The sequence below is a fragment of the Cyprinodon variegatus genome, unplaced genomic scaffold (assembly GCF_000732505.1).
Source record: "Cyprinodon variegatus isolate N-32 unplaced genomic scaffold, C_variegatus-1.0 Scaffold276, whole genome shotgun sequence".
NCBI lineage: Eukaryota > Metazoa > Chordata > Actinopteri > Cyprinodontiformes > Cyprinodontidae > Cyprinodon > Cyprinodon variegatus.
In genome coordinates, this window is record NW_015150729.1 from 598,467 (window position 1) to 612,516 (window position 14,050).

Here is a 14,050-nt window from a genome sequence, read left to right on the forward strand (position 1 = left end):
TCTATCTATCTATCTATCTATCTATCTATCTATCTATCTATCTATCTATCTATCTATCTATCTATCTATCTATCTATCTATCTATACTGTACCACAACAAACTGTGAGACTAATTGAGTTTTTTGGTTTTTCAATTTAACATTGGGTGCAAATGACAAGTAATCATATCATTGTAGTTCTAATGAACATGTAATCCTAGTGGCTGTTTTTTCTTCTTCAAGTATTCTATAATGACCATTTATTACTATGGGCTACAGGTAAAAAATATCCAGTTATTTCTTTGTATTTTTACTGTTAAATTAAAATTTTATAGAAGTTTGACTGTACAAATAAAGTTATGTAAATAAAACATAAAACTAAACATTAGCAGGTTTTGCAAGCATCAGGTGCAATGTTCGTATACTGAGATGCTGAGATCCTCAAATATTCTTGATCTCAGATTGCTTGGCCCAACTCAAGAAGTTAGGTTGAAAAAGGTAGACAAAAAAAAAAAATAAATAAAAAGATTAGTCAAGCGCATTCCAGCTACTTGAAAGTTATAATACGAGTTGATGAAAAAAATAAAGCTGATTAGTCAAGAAAAAATCAAAGAACAACAACGACTTGCCATTCTTTCAACCCTTTGGTATTTTGAGCTTTTAAACTTCTGTTTTTTTATACTTTAGAATAATTTTTTCTTATGTATTTTGGATACTTTAGACCTACATGAAATGTTCTATTTTTAAAGTGGGTCTTTAAAACATTTAAAACTTCCTATCAAACTTTCCTGTTTTACTCACGTAATGAAATGAGTCTTACACTTCAAATAAAAAAGTTACTTTTCTGGTATTATGACTCATAATCTCTCATATTTCATTTCAATCAACAAGCCCAACACAGAGATTTAGGTTGAGATTTTATGATGTCTACAATTTATTTTCATAACTTAGGAAAATCAACTTCAAGTAAAAGAAAGTGATACTGTAAACAGGTATAGGGCGGTTTGTTTATGGGAAGAAATAGGAGGCAGAAGACAAAATGTCAATGAATAGGTTAAGAATTAAACAATGGACCAATTAACAAAAATGATCTGCGCTTGTTAACAAATTGTTAACAAATTCTAACCCTTCAAAATCTGCATCTTTATATTGCATCCATCCCATTCTAAGAGATGGTAAAGAGCAGGTGATTAAACATTGTGTATGGCAATCATTTTGACAAACAGCTGATTCTTCACGGCTCAGAACATGAATTACATTTCTACCAACAAAATAGATATGCAGTGATCCATAATGATGCATGGGAATGATGAAAAGATAGTAAATCTATGAGAGACATGCATGACTTGGGTGACTGTTGTCAGCGTATACCCTAGATTAACAAGGTTATGGTTTCAAACAGCTGAAATGTCATATTGCTAAAATATGTTACACCACCCCTGCATGTTCCTGCACACTGCCAATCAGTGGGCTGAAAAAAAGGCTGCTGCACAGTTACCTGAAGATTTGGGGTTTTTAAACCATAATTTTGAGTTATATGTTACATCTGTTATATTTCCAAATTAGAAGCAACCTTGCTTTTCTACAATTCAATGCAAATGAAGCACTTGGAATTGAACCATAGGATGTAATATTTTAGGTAATGTCTGTTTTCCAGTGTTAAGTAACAACCCTGGGTCATGTTAATTCTTTTTGTCTACAACATCTAAGTGAAGATTGTTAAACCGTACAATTTTCTCTCAAGGTTATACTGTGAGAATCAATGAAAGCCCATCTTTTTGTACATGCAACTTCTACTCCAACCAGCTATTTTTCTACAGCATAATTGAAACTAGGGTTGTCAAAAGTATCGAAACTCAAAAAAGTATCGATACTGAAATGTTGTATCCGGATACAATACTTGTTTTTAAAAGTATCGATACAGTGCCTTCACCACTGGCACCTAAGCAGCCATTCATCTAAAGTGCAGAATAGAGGACAATGCACTTTCTGAACACTGTGTGATTGAATAATTCTGTGCTCTTTTCGGTTTCAGATTTTTTTTTTTGTATGAGGTGCAGCTGCTGAGAATTATTTTTGTTTCTTAACTGGTTTGGCTAGTTTCATTGTTATGTGTGCAAAGCATAGCCAAGGAAGGAACACTTAATTTCAATTTTATAAGTTTTTTATCAAGCTTGCATAATATTATGCACAGCAAACAACCTTTATTGTGTTTATTTATTGTATTTTATTTATTAATGAAAATATTTCTGTAGAATTTTGGAGTCTTTGTTTTTATCCTTGTGGTATCGAAAATGGTATCGAGTATCGAATATTTTCCTTAGTATCGGTATCGAGTTGAAAAGTTTAGTATCGTGACAACCCTAATTGAAACTAAATGGATTACAGATAAGACTGCAAAGTCATCATACTGAACATATTTTTGCTTTCTCAAAAACAATACAAAATGGGCAATAATACCAAATCATCTTTATAACAAAAAATAAAATGCTATCATCTTTTCAATAAGATTCAATTCAATAAATTAATGTTTATATTATTTCAGCCTTTACATTATAATTTCAAATCAAGAAGGTTATTGCTGTCTGGTAAAGACTGCATATTCTAAATGCTCTCTATATTACTCATGCTGAAATATTCCCAATTTGACCTGCAGCCATCGCCATTTCAGGTTGTGCATCTGAGCGAACGGTTCATATCGACAGCAGAGTTAAGGAAAGGGTCACGGATTAAAGACGCAGGGTGAAGAATCCCCACAAACCAAACCCACAGCTGGTGTGCGCCCAGCCAAGTGTGTGGGACCGGGCGAGGATAAACCAGCATTGTTCTCACACAGTGTGAATAAGACACACAATTGGTGACCCTGGGTCAAGGGGCATGTGGCCGACACCAGCAGGAGAAACCGCTGGGCCCAGTAGGTACTGATCAATGTTAAACTAAGGGCCCGGCAAGCTGTGAGGCAAATGATCCAAACAAGCTGTTGTGTGAGATGAGGCTGAGTGAGAGTTTAAAAAAAAGAAAAATCCCCCAGCTGTCGCAGAATACTACACAACTGAGAAAGTGAAATAACGTCAGAAACAACCAGGGCGTTTGAATCAACATTTTTAGGCAGGAGACGCACGGAGTATCTATAAATTTGTGAATGCAGGAAACTTCAAAAGCAGGTGGGTCCACGTGTAAACCTTAGTTGACTTGAATTATTAAATCAGTCGATGTTGCACGCACCAGCCACCCCACGATTATAGTGTAAATTGACAAACTTTTCTCCAAACTACAACGGAAGCCACAGAGAGCTGGTTGATGCTTTAGGAATGAGCTTTGATATCTCCCTAAGGAATACACTGTGCCTCAATACGTGGTGGCTGTCAGGAAGGAAGACAGGAAGAAGGAAATATAAAACACATTAACTGGTTCCATCTATTTAGGATCCCAATGACATTTTTTTTCTCCTATTTTAAGATTAAAACTCTCCTTGATGATGAAAATAAAGGGAAATTGTCTTTGTTTTAATTTTCCGTCTCTTACACCCCTGAATTAGAAGCAGTGATATTGTTTATTTTTACAGACTTCCTGTTTGTGTTAAGAAAAATCCTGCCTACTAAAAACTCAACACACTTGCATACGTGACTTACAGACACAGATTTGGGATTGCTTGATTTTCTTCAGGAGAACCAGCTCCCGATATGCCGCCTGTACACTTCCTCCTCTCACCTTTGATGTGCTCCCGAAAATGTCATCAGGCGTCAAGGAAAGATTCTTTTTAAAAGTCCTCCCTACACACAACCCAACCCTCCAAAACACACATACATCCACCCACCTCGTGTGTGAGCAAGACAATTTGCTGATGCTCACTCATCCTCATCGCTATCTCCCCCACCACTACCCCACTTTTCTCCAATCCATAACAGAGTACGTACCGGTTTCTACTGCAATCTGATAGCCGGCCTCCAGTCTCCGTGATGACCTTTCCAGCCTTTCTGTGTTGTCCAATAGATGCGCTCTCTGCAGTAAACAGAGAAAGAAAAAAAGAATTACGCTTCAGAAACAAACAGAAAATAAGAATTGATTGAGAGGACTGGGACGTATTTCAAAGAAACGCATCAACACTGTCGCCTAAATAGGCAGCCTACACGTACAGCCACAACATATTACAAACAGGTTGCCAATAACACGCATTACAATTTCTTATATGCTCACGGCCTATCAAGCGGATGCAGGTTGGGGATGACAAGGTAAGATGTGTTGCTTCCTCACCTTGGACATAAAAGACAAACTTCTTAGAGCTTTGTTGCTCTCTTGTATTGTTATATTAACTCATCTGCAAACAATAAATGAAGACCCTAACAATAAACTGAAGGGGGTTTCCCAGTCAAAACAAGTTGGACAAAACTAGATATTTCTATTTACGCATTTTGGTTGAATTGAATTTTTTTTATCTTTCTATTTTTTTTTTAGATAAACAGAAATAAAGGTATTTTGTAAATTTGTGACATTCACAATGGCCAATGATAACATACACCATTAGGGACAAGTCATAACAGAAACAAGAGCCTGTCAAAGGTACCTGGGTCCAAACTGAATATGTAATAATGGGCACTGGGGGAATCCATATGGAATCATGGCTGTGTACATAATACAAAGGGTTTGTTGCCATTATCAACAATAGGCATCAAGGGGATAATAAATAGAAATTACTTATTTACATTCTCAATTTCAATGGGTCTCGCACATCTGCTAGTATCTCTAGTGCATACAAAGAAACAGCAATTATATTAAGAGCAACATTAAATCAGCTTTAGTCTTATTCTTCAAGAAGATTTCATCAAAACTTTTACATAATAAAATAAAACCCATTTAGAGTTGAAATACACATTTCTGCCAACTTGCTCTCCAACTTGCCAACTTGCTCTTCTTACTATTGTTAATTATTTTTGTAAAAAACATTCTACATATTATGATCTTATCTACACCATCTTTACTATGTTATTTCTAAGCAGCTGGCTTTCTGATTTCTTCAACTTGACCTCAGGGGATTGTGGAATATGTATAACCTTATAACTTTTCTTGAAATAAGCATGCAGCAGTTTCTTTTATTTTCTTTTAACAAACATATTCCCTGGACTTAGACTATTTATTTGAAGGACTGACATGAAACACCTAGTAAAATAGTGTTAGCTCCAACTGCATTTTCAACATTTTCAGCAGTCCTGCAGTTTTTTGTCACAGGGTTCGTACCAATCTTGACTCTAGTTTCCAAGTTTTTTTTTTTTTGACTCAACCCAAAGCTATCGGCCAAAAATATTAGAATATGTTCAGATCCTCCAAAGAGATTTTGATAAATTAAACTCAAAAAACATTAATCATTCCAAAAAAATCTAAGAAACTTAAGTCATATCACCAAAAGACCATTTTGTATCTTGTTTGTTGTAGCTTGTGTATCTTGTGTTTTTTTCTTACCTAATTGTTTTGTACTAACAATGTTTATATTCCTGACAATTTCTTTTTATACCCATTTGACAGACAATTATTAACATAGTTTATAATATTCAACTTATAGTCAACTGTAAGGAAGTTTGACTGTATGACTGTAGCTAATGGCTTCAAGCAGTAGATTCCTCCGTTATTTTTTAGTTCACTAGGTGTCATTATCTGTAATGTTCCATAATAATCAATCAGAAAAAGGGCGAATCATAACCAAAATAAATCAAACAGAAAGTTTTGTACAATTTATTTTAATCTTTGGGATCTGAGCATTTGTATTCTGTTATTGATATGCTAATTTGTGAGAAAGGATAACCAGATTTTCTTTAAGCCAAGTTATTTTATGTTTGGTTAATACAAAGTTTTAACAACTCATCGAAAGCACAAATAACCCTTATAACTAATACAGCCTCTGATTATCAACATACTGGGGATCTTAATGTTTAGGTTCAAAGTCCTGTAGGAACCAGCTTTCATTAAACCCACACTACACACAGTAGAGATCACAAACAGAATAAACATGGGGAAGTTAAGTGTTTACCCGAATGCTGTTTGTTTTGATGGCCTTTTCTCACACGCTGTGTGAGGAAACTGATCAGATTTAACATGTTTGACAGTAAAAAGCAACCCGATGAATGACAACAATCCCACTGACAATATTTGATGCCCATCATAAGAGTGAAGGGGACAGGGGAAGAACTGAAATCTCTAGTCTTGGTTGGGCTGTCAAAATGTGTACCAGCTAATCACTCAGAGGAAATGCAGAGAGAGAGAAAAAAAAAGAAAAGAAAAAAATCCTACGACACACTTTTCAAAGTTTGACAACAAGAGGGATGGGAAAAGAGCAGGGAAGAGAAAACTCCCTCTGAACTCTTCCTTGCCTCGTTTCCTTCTCCTTTGTGCCGCTGACAGATGTCATTTAAAATTGCAGAGATAGTTTTAATAGTTAAAGTGAGGGCAGGGAGAGAAAAGGATGGATGCTAGAAATGGGTAACAAAACGAGTTTGTGGTAGGTGGAAATCAAAATGGAGACAATGGGTGGGACAGGATGCATTGAGTTATGAGCTTTTGGTGAAAGGTGTGGCAGCTGGCTTTGAGGGTGGGTAATAGGTGTTGAAGTCACAGCGGCACCAACAGACATTGTGGCAGTGCGCTTTCAGGGGAAAATGGTTACCAAGCTTGGGCAATAATGAGCCCCTATGGATCAGTTGAAAAAGCAGGGACGTATTGACATGCAATGCTTAAGCTAATACACCTAGACCATGGCTGCACTGCCTGTGTGTGCCTGGGAGCATGAGGCAGCCGGGGATACTGACAGGGCAGACGCACTCCCCAGGTTCTTCAAAGAGCTCAAGTGATTAGCATGTTATCATTACCATTCGAAACGTGATTTTCCTATTCCCTCTCGGCAAAGGTGACACGTCTCGGGGAGACGGCCGGCAGAATTGCTGCGATGGAAAGCTACTTCAAAGTGTTCTCCTCCTGAATTTCTCTCCCTCTCTGTCTTTTCTCTCCCTCATTCGTTCTTTTTTGGGGCTTGGGGGGAAAGGAGGGTGAGTGCGGGAAGGTGCGTAAGATGGGGGGGGGGGTCTGCGGGGGTAGTGGTGTTGGTGCGTTTACTAGAATAATACATTCTGAGTTTGATAGTTAAAGAACCCAGAAAAGGGGTTTGATTTCAGCCACCAAGATTCTAGTAATGGCACCCTGGTGGTCCTAATAATGAAATCATCCACCAGCAGAAGTACAATAATACTACAGAAGAAGAAAAGAAAAGGATACTTTACTAATTAGAACTAAGCATCTTTAAGTATAACAGGAGCTGTGGAGCAGTCAAGATTCTTATCTGTACAACTGAAATGTCACTAAATTGTAAAAACAACAACATTCTAGACTTTTACTATCTCAAATAACCAGAGTTCTTAGGCTGATTTTAGGCCATAATATTTAGTGGCTCCAAATATTTTAGTCTAAAAAGGGTTAGACAGACGGAGGGATGCATGGATGCACGGATGCAAGGATGGATAAATGGACTAGGGTGATGAATGATGGATGGATAGACTCATGGATGGATGGATGGATGGATGGATGGATGGATGGATGGATGGATAGGGATGAATGGATGGATGAATGGACTACAATGGATGGATAGATGCATGGATGGACGGATGCATTGAAGGATGCAGGGATGAACGGACAGGTGGTTGGATGGATAAACAAATGTTGAACAAGAGAACAAGTTGATGGACATGTCAAAATGATAAAAGAGCGATGTTTAAAAAGAATGGTATAAGGATATATGAAAATGCATTGATATGGGGAAATGATTTGTTAATGTCCATATATTGTTTAATTTTTTTTTTCTCAGAACAGTTAAATTTTTCTTAAAACAAACAATGCAGATAATAAGACTTATTAAGGTTTAAACATGCACTACCAGCTCAAGTCTATCAAAATTCCTCTTGAAAACACAATATTATATCAAAAATACATAAATAATATTTTTAAATTGTATTAGATTGTATCAAGACCCCTTCAAGGAAGGTATTTGAATCCAGTATACAATAAACTACGTGCCTCTGTTAATGCACAGGTGCAGCTCTCCGCTGCCATAACTATTTCTGCCTATGTATGCCTTTTCATCTGACACCTACATTTTGAACAAAGATCTTCTTAGGAAGCACAAAAATGGTGTGTTTTTGTTGTTGTGCTTTTTGCGTCAAGAAACACTCCTCAGTTGTAAGTTATTAACAGGAAGCCCCTGAACAATGCAGCTGTAGCTCAAAAGAAATCTCTTCCCTCTTCTTTCGTTCTCCTGCCTTTTTACAATATCAAACACAGACAGTTACTATCACCATTTTCCAAAGTTCAGATGATTTCCTTATTATTTCAATAAGGGTGGGGGAGAGTCAAAGTGAATAATGATGACAGCTGTGATTCAGACTGACTGTGTGATCTTCTGTGCCGTTTGTTTGGGACTTGTAAGACGAGGAATTACAAGTGTCAAACAGCTGTGCATATGGGTGCTAAATATTTAAACATGTTTTTCAGCTGAAGGAAAAAGAAAGTGTAGTTTCTTTAAAAGCAAGGCTTAAGTGTGCATAAGCTTTGCCCGCCTTTGAATCAAATGTAGGAAGAGCGGGAGAGTTAAAGACAGCACATGGCAGGGAAGGCAAAGAAACAAGCGAAGATGATCAAGAATCAAGACTGGACAATGCAACAAAGGGTAGAAAAGTAGGGTAACTAAAGATGTCTTAAGACCCTCAGGCTAAAGTGATTGCAGAAAGAAAAAACAGACCAGCTAGAAGAGAAAACAAAAGTACAGCCAAATTACACTTAAAACGCTTTACACTCTCACATCTGGGTCAAGTTTCAACTCTAAATTATACATAAGTGGGAAAAAGAGGAAGCGGAATTTCTGTGTTTGAGCATAATTCCTTATGGATTAACAAGGATGAGCTTCTCATGAAGGAAAAGAATTGTGAGATACCTAAATGAGGACGTCTTTTTAATCATTTGTATATTTTTTTTATAACATTAACAAAATGCCTCCACTCCTTAATATTCATATTAAACCGGTTACTGTTGGATTGCTATTAAAACTGACAAACAGACCAAGTTTATACAAGGAAATGTAGGATCAGTCCAACCCAATCAGTCAGTATATACATTCCCGTTCAACCTTAATCTACAAAACACTCCAATCTGCAATGAGCAAAAAGCTTTTCTATTTAGAGGAAACTGGTAAATTCCTTTTTGATTCTAGCATTTCAAGGAAATTTGCATCACTGACTTTCTACCAATCCCCTGTTCTCCTTCTCGTTATCTTTACAGCGAAACACACTCAGCATTTATGACAATAAAAAGGGTGAGCTTGACTGATAGTGGATAATAGATATAATAGATAAAACTCTGACATAAGTGTGACTCGTATGGACTCTTGTGATACAGATTATTTATATGGTTGGGCTGTATTTCAACAGCAAAATAAAGTTCAACACTGGATGGGTACTGTAATGTTGGCACACTTTAGTCGATGCAGATCACCATTTGCAACATAAAACTATATCGACTCTATAAGATGGGAATTCAATTATTTCCTTCCATGTCGGCTTAGTTAAAAACGATAAACTTACCTGATCTGGATTAGTATTGCACCGATACAGATACCAGTATCGGACGGGGCCCTAATACTGCACTAAAATGGTGGTATCAGTATTGGTGAGTACCAACAGATAAGGCGCCGATACTGTTTAGAGAGCCAAAAGTTTATTCAACTATTGTCACCCATTCCAGGTAGGCAATAAAAAGTTCTACTGGATTTACTTTATATTAGTCTTTTTTTCCTGCTTTACAAAGGTAGGCAGTAGCTTGGCCGATACTGCACAGCCAGGTATCGGGTATCGGTATCTGGGCCAAAAAATGGCAACTGGACCCATTTATCAATAATATTCATATCCATCAAATTAGCAGCCTATGACTCCAACTAAAACGTTTGTTCATTAAGGTCAGAACTGTCCATTTAAACCATGTCTGTTGTCAAACACACAAATCTGAAATGAAATCTCATCTTAACTTTCTTACATTTAAGATTGAAAGGCAAGAGAAACAGTACCATGGTGAACTTATTACAAGTGGTTTGATATTCAAGATGTTAATTCAGACATGCACACTAGTTCAATGAATTGATTTTTTTTTAATGAAACAGAAATTTCAGCTGGAAAGAAGAACATTTCTAGAGAAGCACTTACCTCTTCACGTAACTTTATCAGCTTCATCATGAAAGCAAAAACGTGGGAGCAGAAAGAAAGATAAAGAAAGTGAAGAACAAAACAGCAGGAATATAGCAGGCAGACCATCAATTCTGATGTTAGCTTGCAGAACTAAGCTTGATGTTACATCCGTTTGAGCGTTTAGTATTTAGAAAGTGTAAGAGGAATACAATAAACGAATCAAAATACACTGTTCAGACTGAATCCAGAGAACAAACGGAGATCAAGTCCTGCTGCTGTCAGAGTGAACAAGGAAAAGAGACTGGATTGTTTAACTTAAAATCTCAGGCACATTAGAAAGTCACATCATAGAAGCTAATATAGAGAAAGAAAAAGAAGTCAAATGTATTTGTGTAGAGATATTCCATATTTGTCACTTTACAGATTTTTTAGAGATTAAACAAAGGATACAAAGGAGAATCTCCCCCTTTGGAAAAGGGTTACAGAAATATATTCAAACTCTTTATTAGTGTTGATGTATCAACAATATTTGATCTTGCTTATCCAGACTCAATAAAAGTGTAAGTTTTCTAAAACATACATGGAAGATAATGTGAAGCTACAAATAAACTGCAGCTTCTTAATAGCACAAGTATTGATGATGCAAAATCTAAATACAGCTTTAAAGTCATTCTTTCTGGAATCTTCTGACACTGTCAGATTTTTTATGTAGAAAAAGCAGTTGGAGCGACAGGTAACTATACTTATTTCAAGCAAAATGGTGCTCACCTGTCCAGTTCTTAAGTTAAACTGAACAGACTTACATGAGGTGCAAAGTTATTAATCTCTGAAATGGAACAAATGCTTTAAACTAATGAACATTTGCTGCACTAAGCAGGCAAAAGTTAATAAACAGATACATGGCTGCAGAAAAGTTTACATGCCCTCATCATGGAAAATCCTTAAGTGTTTTTTTTTCATTAACCATTAAGGTGCACGGATTGGAATTACAAAGATTAACTTGCAAATTGAAAAGAGATAGGAATTAGTTGGAGGATGATGGCACTCTCTAGAGCCATGGATGATATAATGATATATCGCACATGTTTTCACCTTGTTACCAGAGTTATTGCATTAACAAACGTATTCATGTGCAAATTTTGTTGTAATTGTTATTTGTAATGGAAACCAGCTAATTTGGGATTGTCAATAATCCCACTGAAAGGGAATTCTTTTGGGAGGTTGAGAGACACGTTAAATGAATTTCTGCAAGATGTTCAAGAATAACCCAGGACCCACCCAAGGTTCTAATGTAGCTGATCATCACCTAGAAGATGATTTTTAAAAGCCCTACACCAAAACTAAGTTCTTCAATTTCAATTAAAATTTGTTGCATCTCACAGTGACCAAAATGTTACATTCAGAGCTAAGATGGACTGAGCTAACTGGCCACAGCCATGGTCTGGCTAAGTCAGGGCAAAGCTTTCAAACCTAAGAAAACTGTAAGCATGGTGGTGGCACATCATGCTGAGGGAGAGCTGTGCCTCTGTTTGTGCTGATTCATATTTAAAGTGAACGGAATAATCAAGCTTTAGGATTACCCTAAAACTTGGAAGAAATTTAGTGTTCCAAAAAATATATTGCCCTGTAAATATCTCAGTTGGTTATAAACAAATGAAGGTGAAGTTTCTGAAATGACTTGACTTTAGCCGTTATGGAACATAAGTAAATCAACCAGTTTACACAGGTTAGACCTATTCTGGTCTAATAATATTCAGCCAGAAGTATTTCAGTACACTGTGGGTGGTCTCTTTCTTGTGAGAATGCTGACTGTTAGAAATCATTGAAGCTGTTGTATAATCATTCCACCTTGAATAAACTGTTCAAATGTACTGTACCTTTAAAAGACCAAAATCAATATGCTATTCATGCCAATGATGAAAGATTTGTTCTGCCTCTGCAGGTAACACACACTTTGCACATAATAACCAAATAAAAAGGCGTCACAGTCTGTAACAGTAGAAAAATTCCTCATCAGCATCATTACTTTTCGTTTGATTTTAATATTTATTCTGTTTTTGAAAATCTTTACTCAAAAGCAATCAAAACATTGCCACTTTTTTAGTAATTTTTCAATTACATAAATGGAATGCTAGTTTATAATCTTGTCAGTACTCCCCCCCCATTTTTTTTATTTTTTTTTACATGATATTAGAAGCCCCCAATAATAACTGGATTTTTTTATGATTAAAATAAACATACACTTTATATACACCATTTTTCTATAGACTAAATGATTACTGTCAATAGATATAGTCCAAAAAGGAAATGAGAGTTAATGTATTATCTTTTCTTTTCTAAAGAGCTCTTGCCCTTGAAAATGTTGACAGAAACAACACATACTTTGGAGTGTCTTTTCCAAGTTGAGCAACAACTCCCTGCTAAGAATGTATTATTCAAGAGGCCAAAGTTTAAAACGACGCTGTGGATGTGGTTATTTGGGTCTCGAACGAACCCATCAGATCCTGCGATCTCTCTCCCCAGCTTAGCCATCAGTCAATGGATACCTAACAAAACTTGTTCTAGGTTATTTGTGCTGCCTGACTGATTGTAAGTCCCTCTGGAGGATTTGTTAAAACTATACTAGAGCTGCATTTCTTGCTTCTTGTTGTTTTCCTGTTCTTTTCTTTGGCATCCATTCTTTGGTATTGCCAACCGTGTTTGTGTTTCTAAAGAGATATACAGCAGTAAATACAGAACATTGTGACTGGTATAATTATTCTTGCATGGACGTCTTTCCCTGTGTTTTTGTGAATCCAGCCAGCATTCAAAATTGCACTGCTGCAATTTTTCTGTTATGATAATCAGCATTTTTTTTTTTCAAACAAAAGATTTTTTTTTTTATCCAATACAGAATTCGATACAAGTGGTAATCTGCTTCCTTTGTAGCCTGTAAAATCTGGTCCATGCCGGCTCAAACCAGCACAATCTCTTGTGGCCAAGCCTTCTGCTGTGACTGAAATCGAAACTATTCCGTTTAGTGTTCGTGTGTGAAAAATGGGTGTGCATTTGTTGCTGTGTGTGTATGTGTCTGAGCGTGAGTTGCATGCAGAGAAAACGGGAGGGAAAAAGTGCAATGGTAGCCTACCACATTATTAAAAAAAATGAGCGATAGTGCCAATTCAGTCTCTGTCCGCATACAGATAACGAATAAATGCCGAAGTCTATTAAATCGTTCTTTAGCCATTATCGCAGAGCCAACACGCCATTTTTAGAACTTATGACGGTTGCCTATTTACTTAGCAATAAATCCTTGCCGTGTAACCACCAGATTTGTGACTGGTAATGATCTGCTATGCTAAGGCTATATGAAATTATCCTGACCTCTTTCAGATCGTCAGGAATTAAATTGACCGACTTGCCCAGGCCCCTACCATCTTTTCCCCTTTCCTATCTCTGCCGTCTCACTAGATAAAAAAAAAGAAAATAACAAACATCCCTCAAGTTCCAAGTACTCCACTCACAGCAAGACAAGTGTTATCTCACCAACTTTTAAAATGAACCAAACAGGGATGTGTGTGTGTATATATATATATATATATATATATATATATATATATATATATATATATATATATATATATATATATATATATATTTGTATAGCAAATAACATTTGCTGTAACCTTAAATTCTTCATAAAGATTTCGCTGTTTTTAAAGTGAACATCTGCATTCATATTAAAAATTGTATTTAGTTATTTTCACAGAAAATTAGCTTTATGATGCTTGCTTTATACATGTTTAGAATCTTTATTTCTTTTTGTTTCTTGCAAAGGATATACTGCATATATTATTTATATATATATATATATATATATAT

The 14,050-nt window shown here is 36.1% G+C and overlaps 1 protein-coding gene across 4 annotated transcripts in view; it reads right to left on the reverse strand.

The window, feature by feature from the left end:
- The window catches only part of vti1a (vesicle transport through interaction with t-SNAREs 1A), a 158,610-nt gene that overhangs the window by 106,877 nt on the left and 37,683 nt on the right, over window positions 1-14,050 (reverse strand). For 2 of the 4 annotated variants that reach the window (XM_015383135.1, XM_015383133.1), the window contains exons 5-6: window positions 10,208-10,228; window positions 3,896-3,980 (exon numbers count right to left, since the gene is read on the reverse strand). In XM_015383135.1, the coding sequence (XP_015238621.1) occupies window positions 3,896-3,980; window positions 10,208-10,228 (106 nt within the window). The remainder of the gene's footprint in view (window positions 1-3,895; window positions 3,981-10,207; window positions 10,229-14,050) is intronic. The other 2 variants (XM_015383137.1, XM_015383134.1) reach the window with 1 other exon arrangement.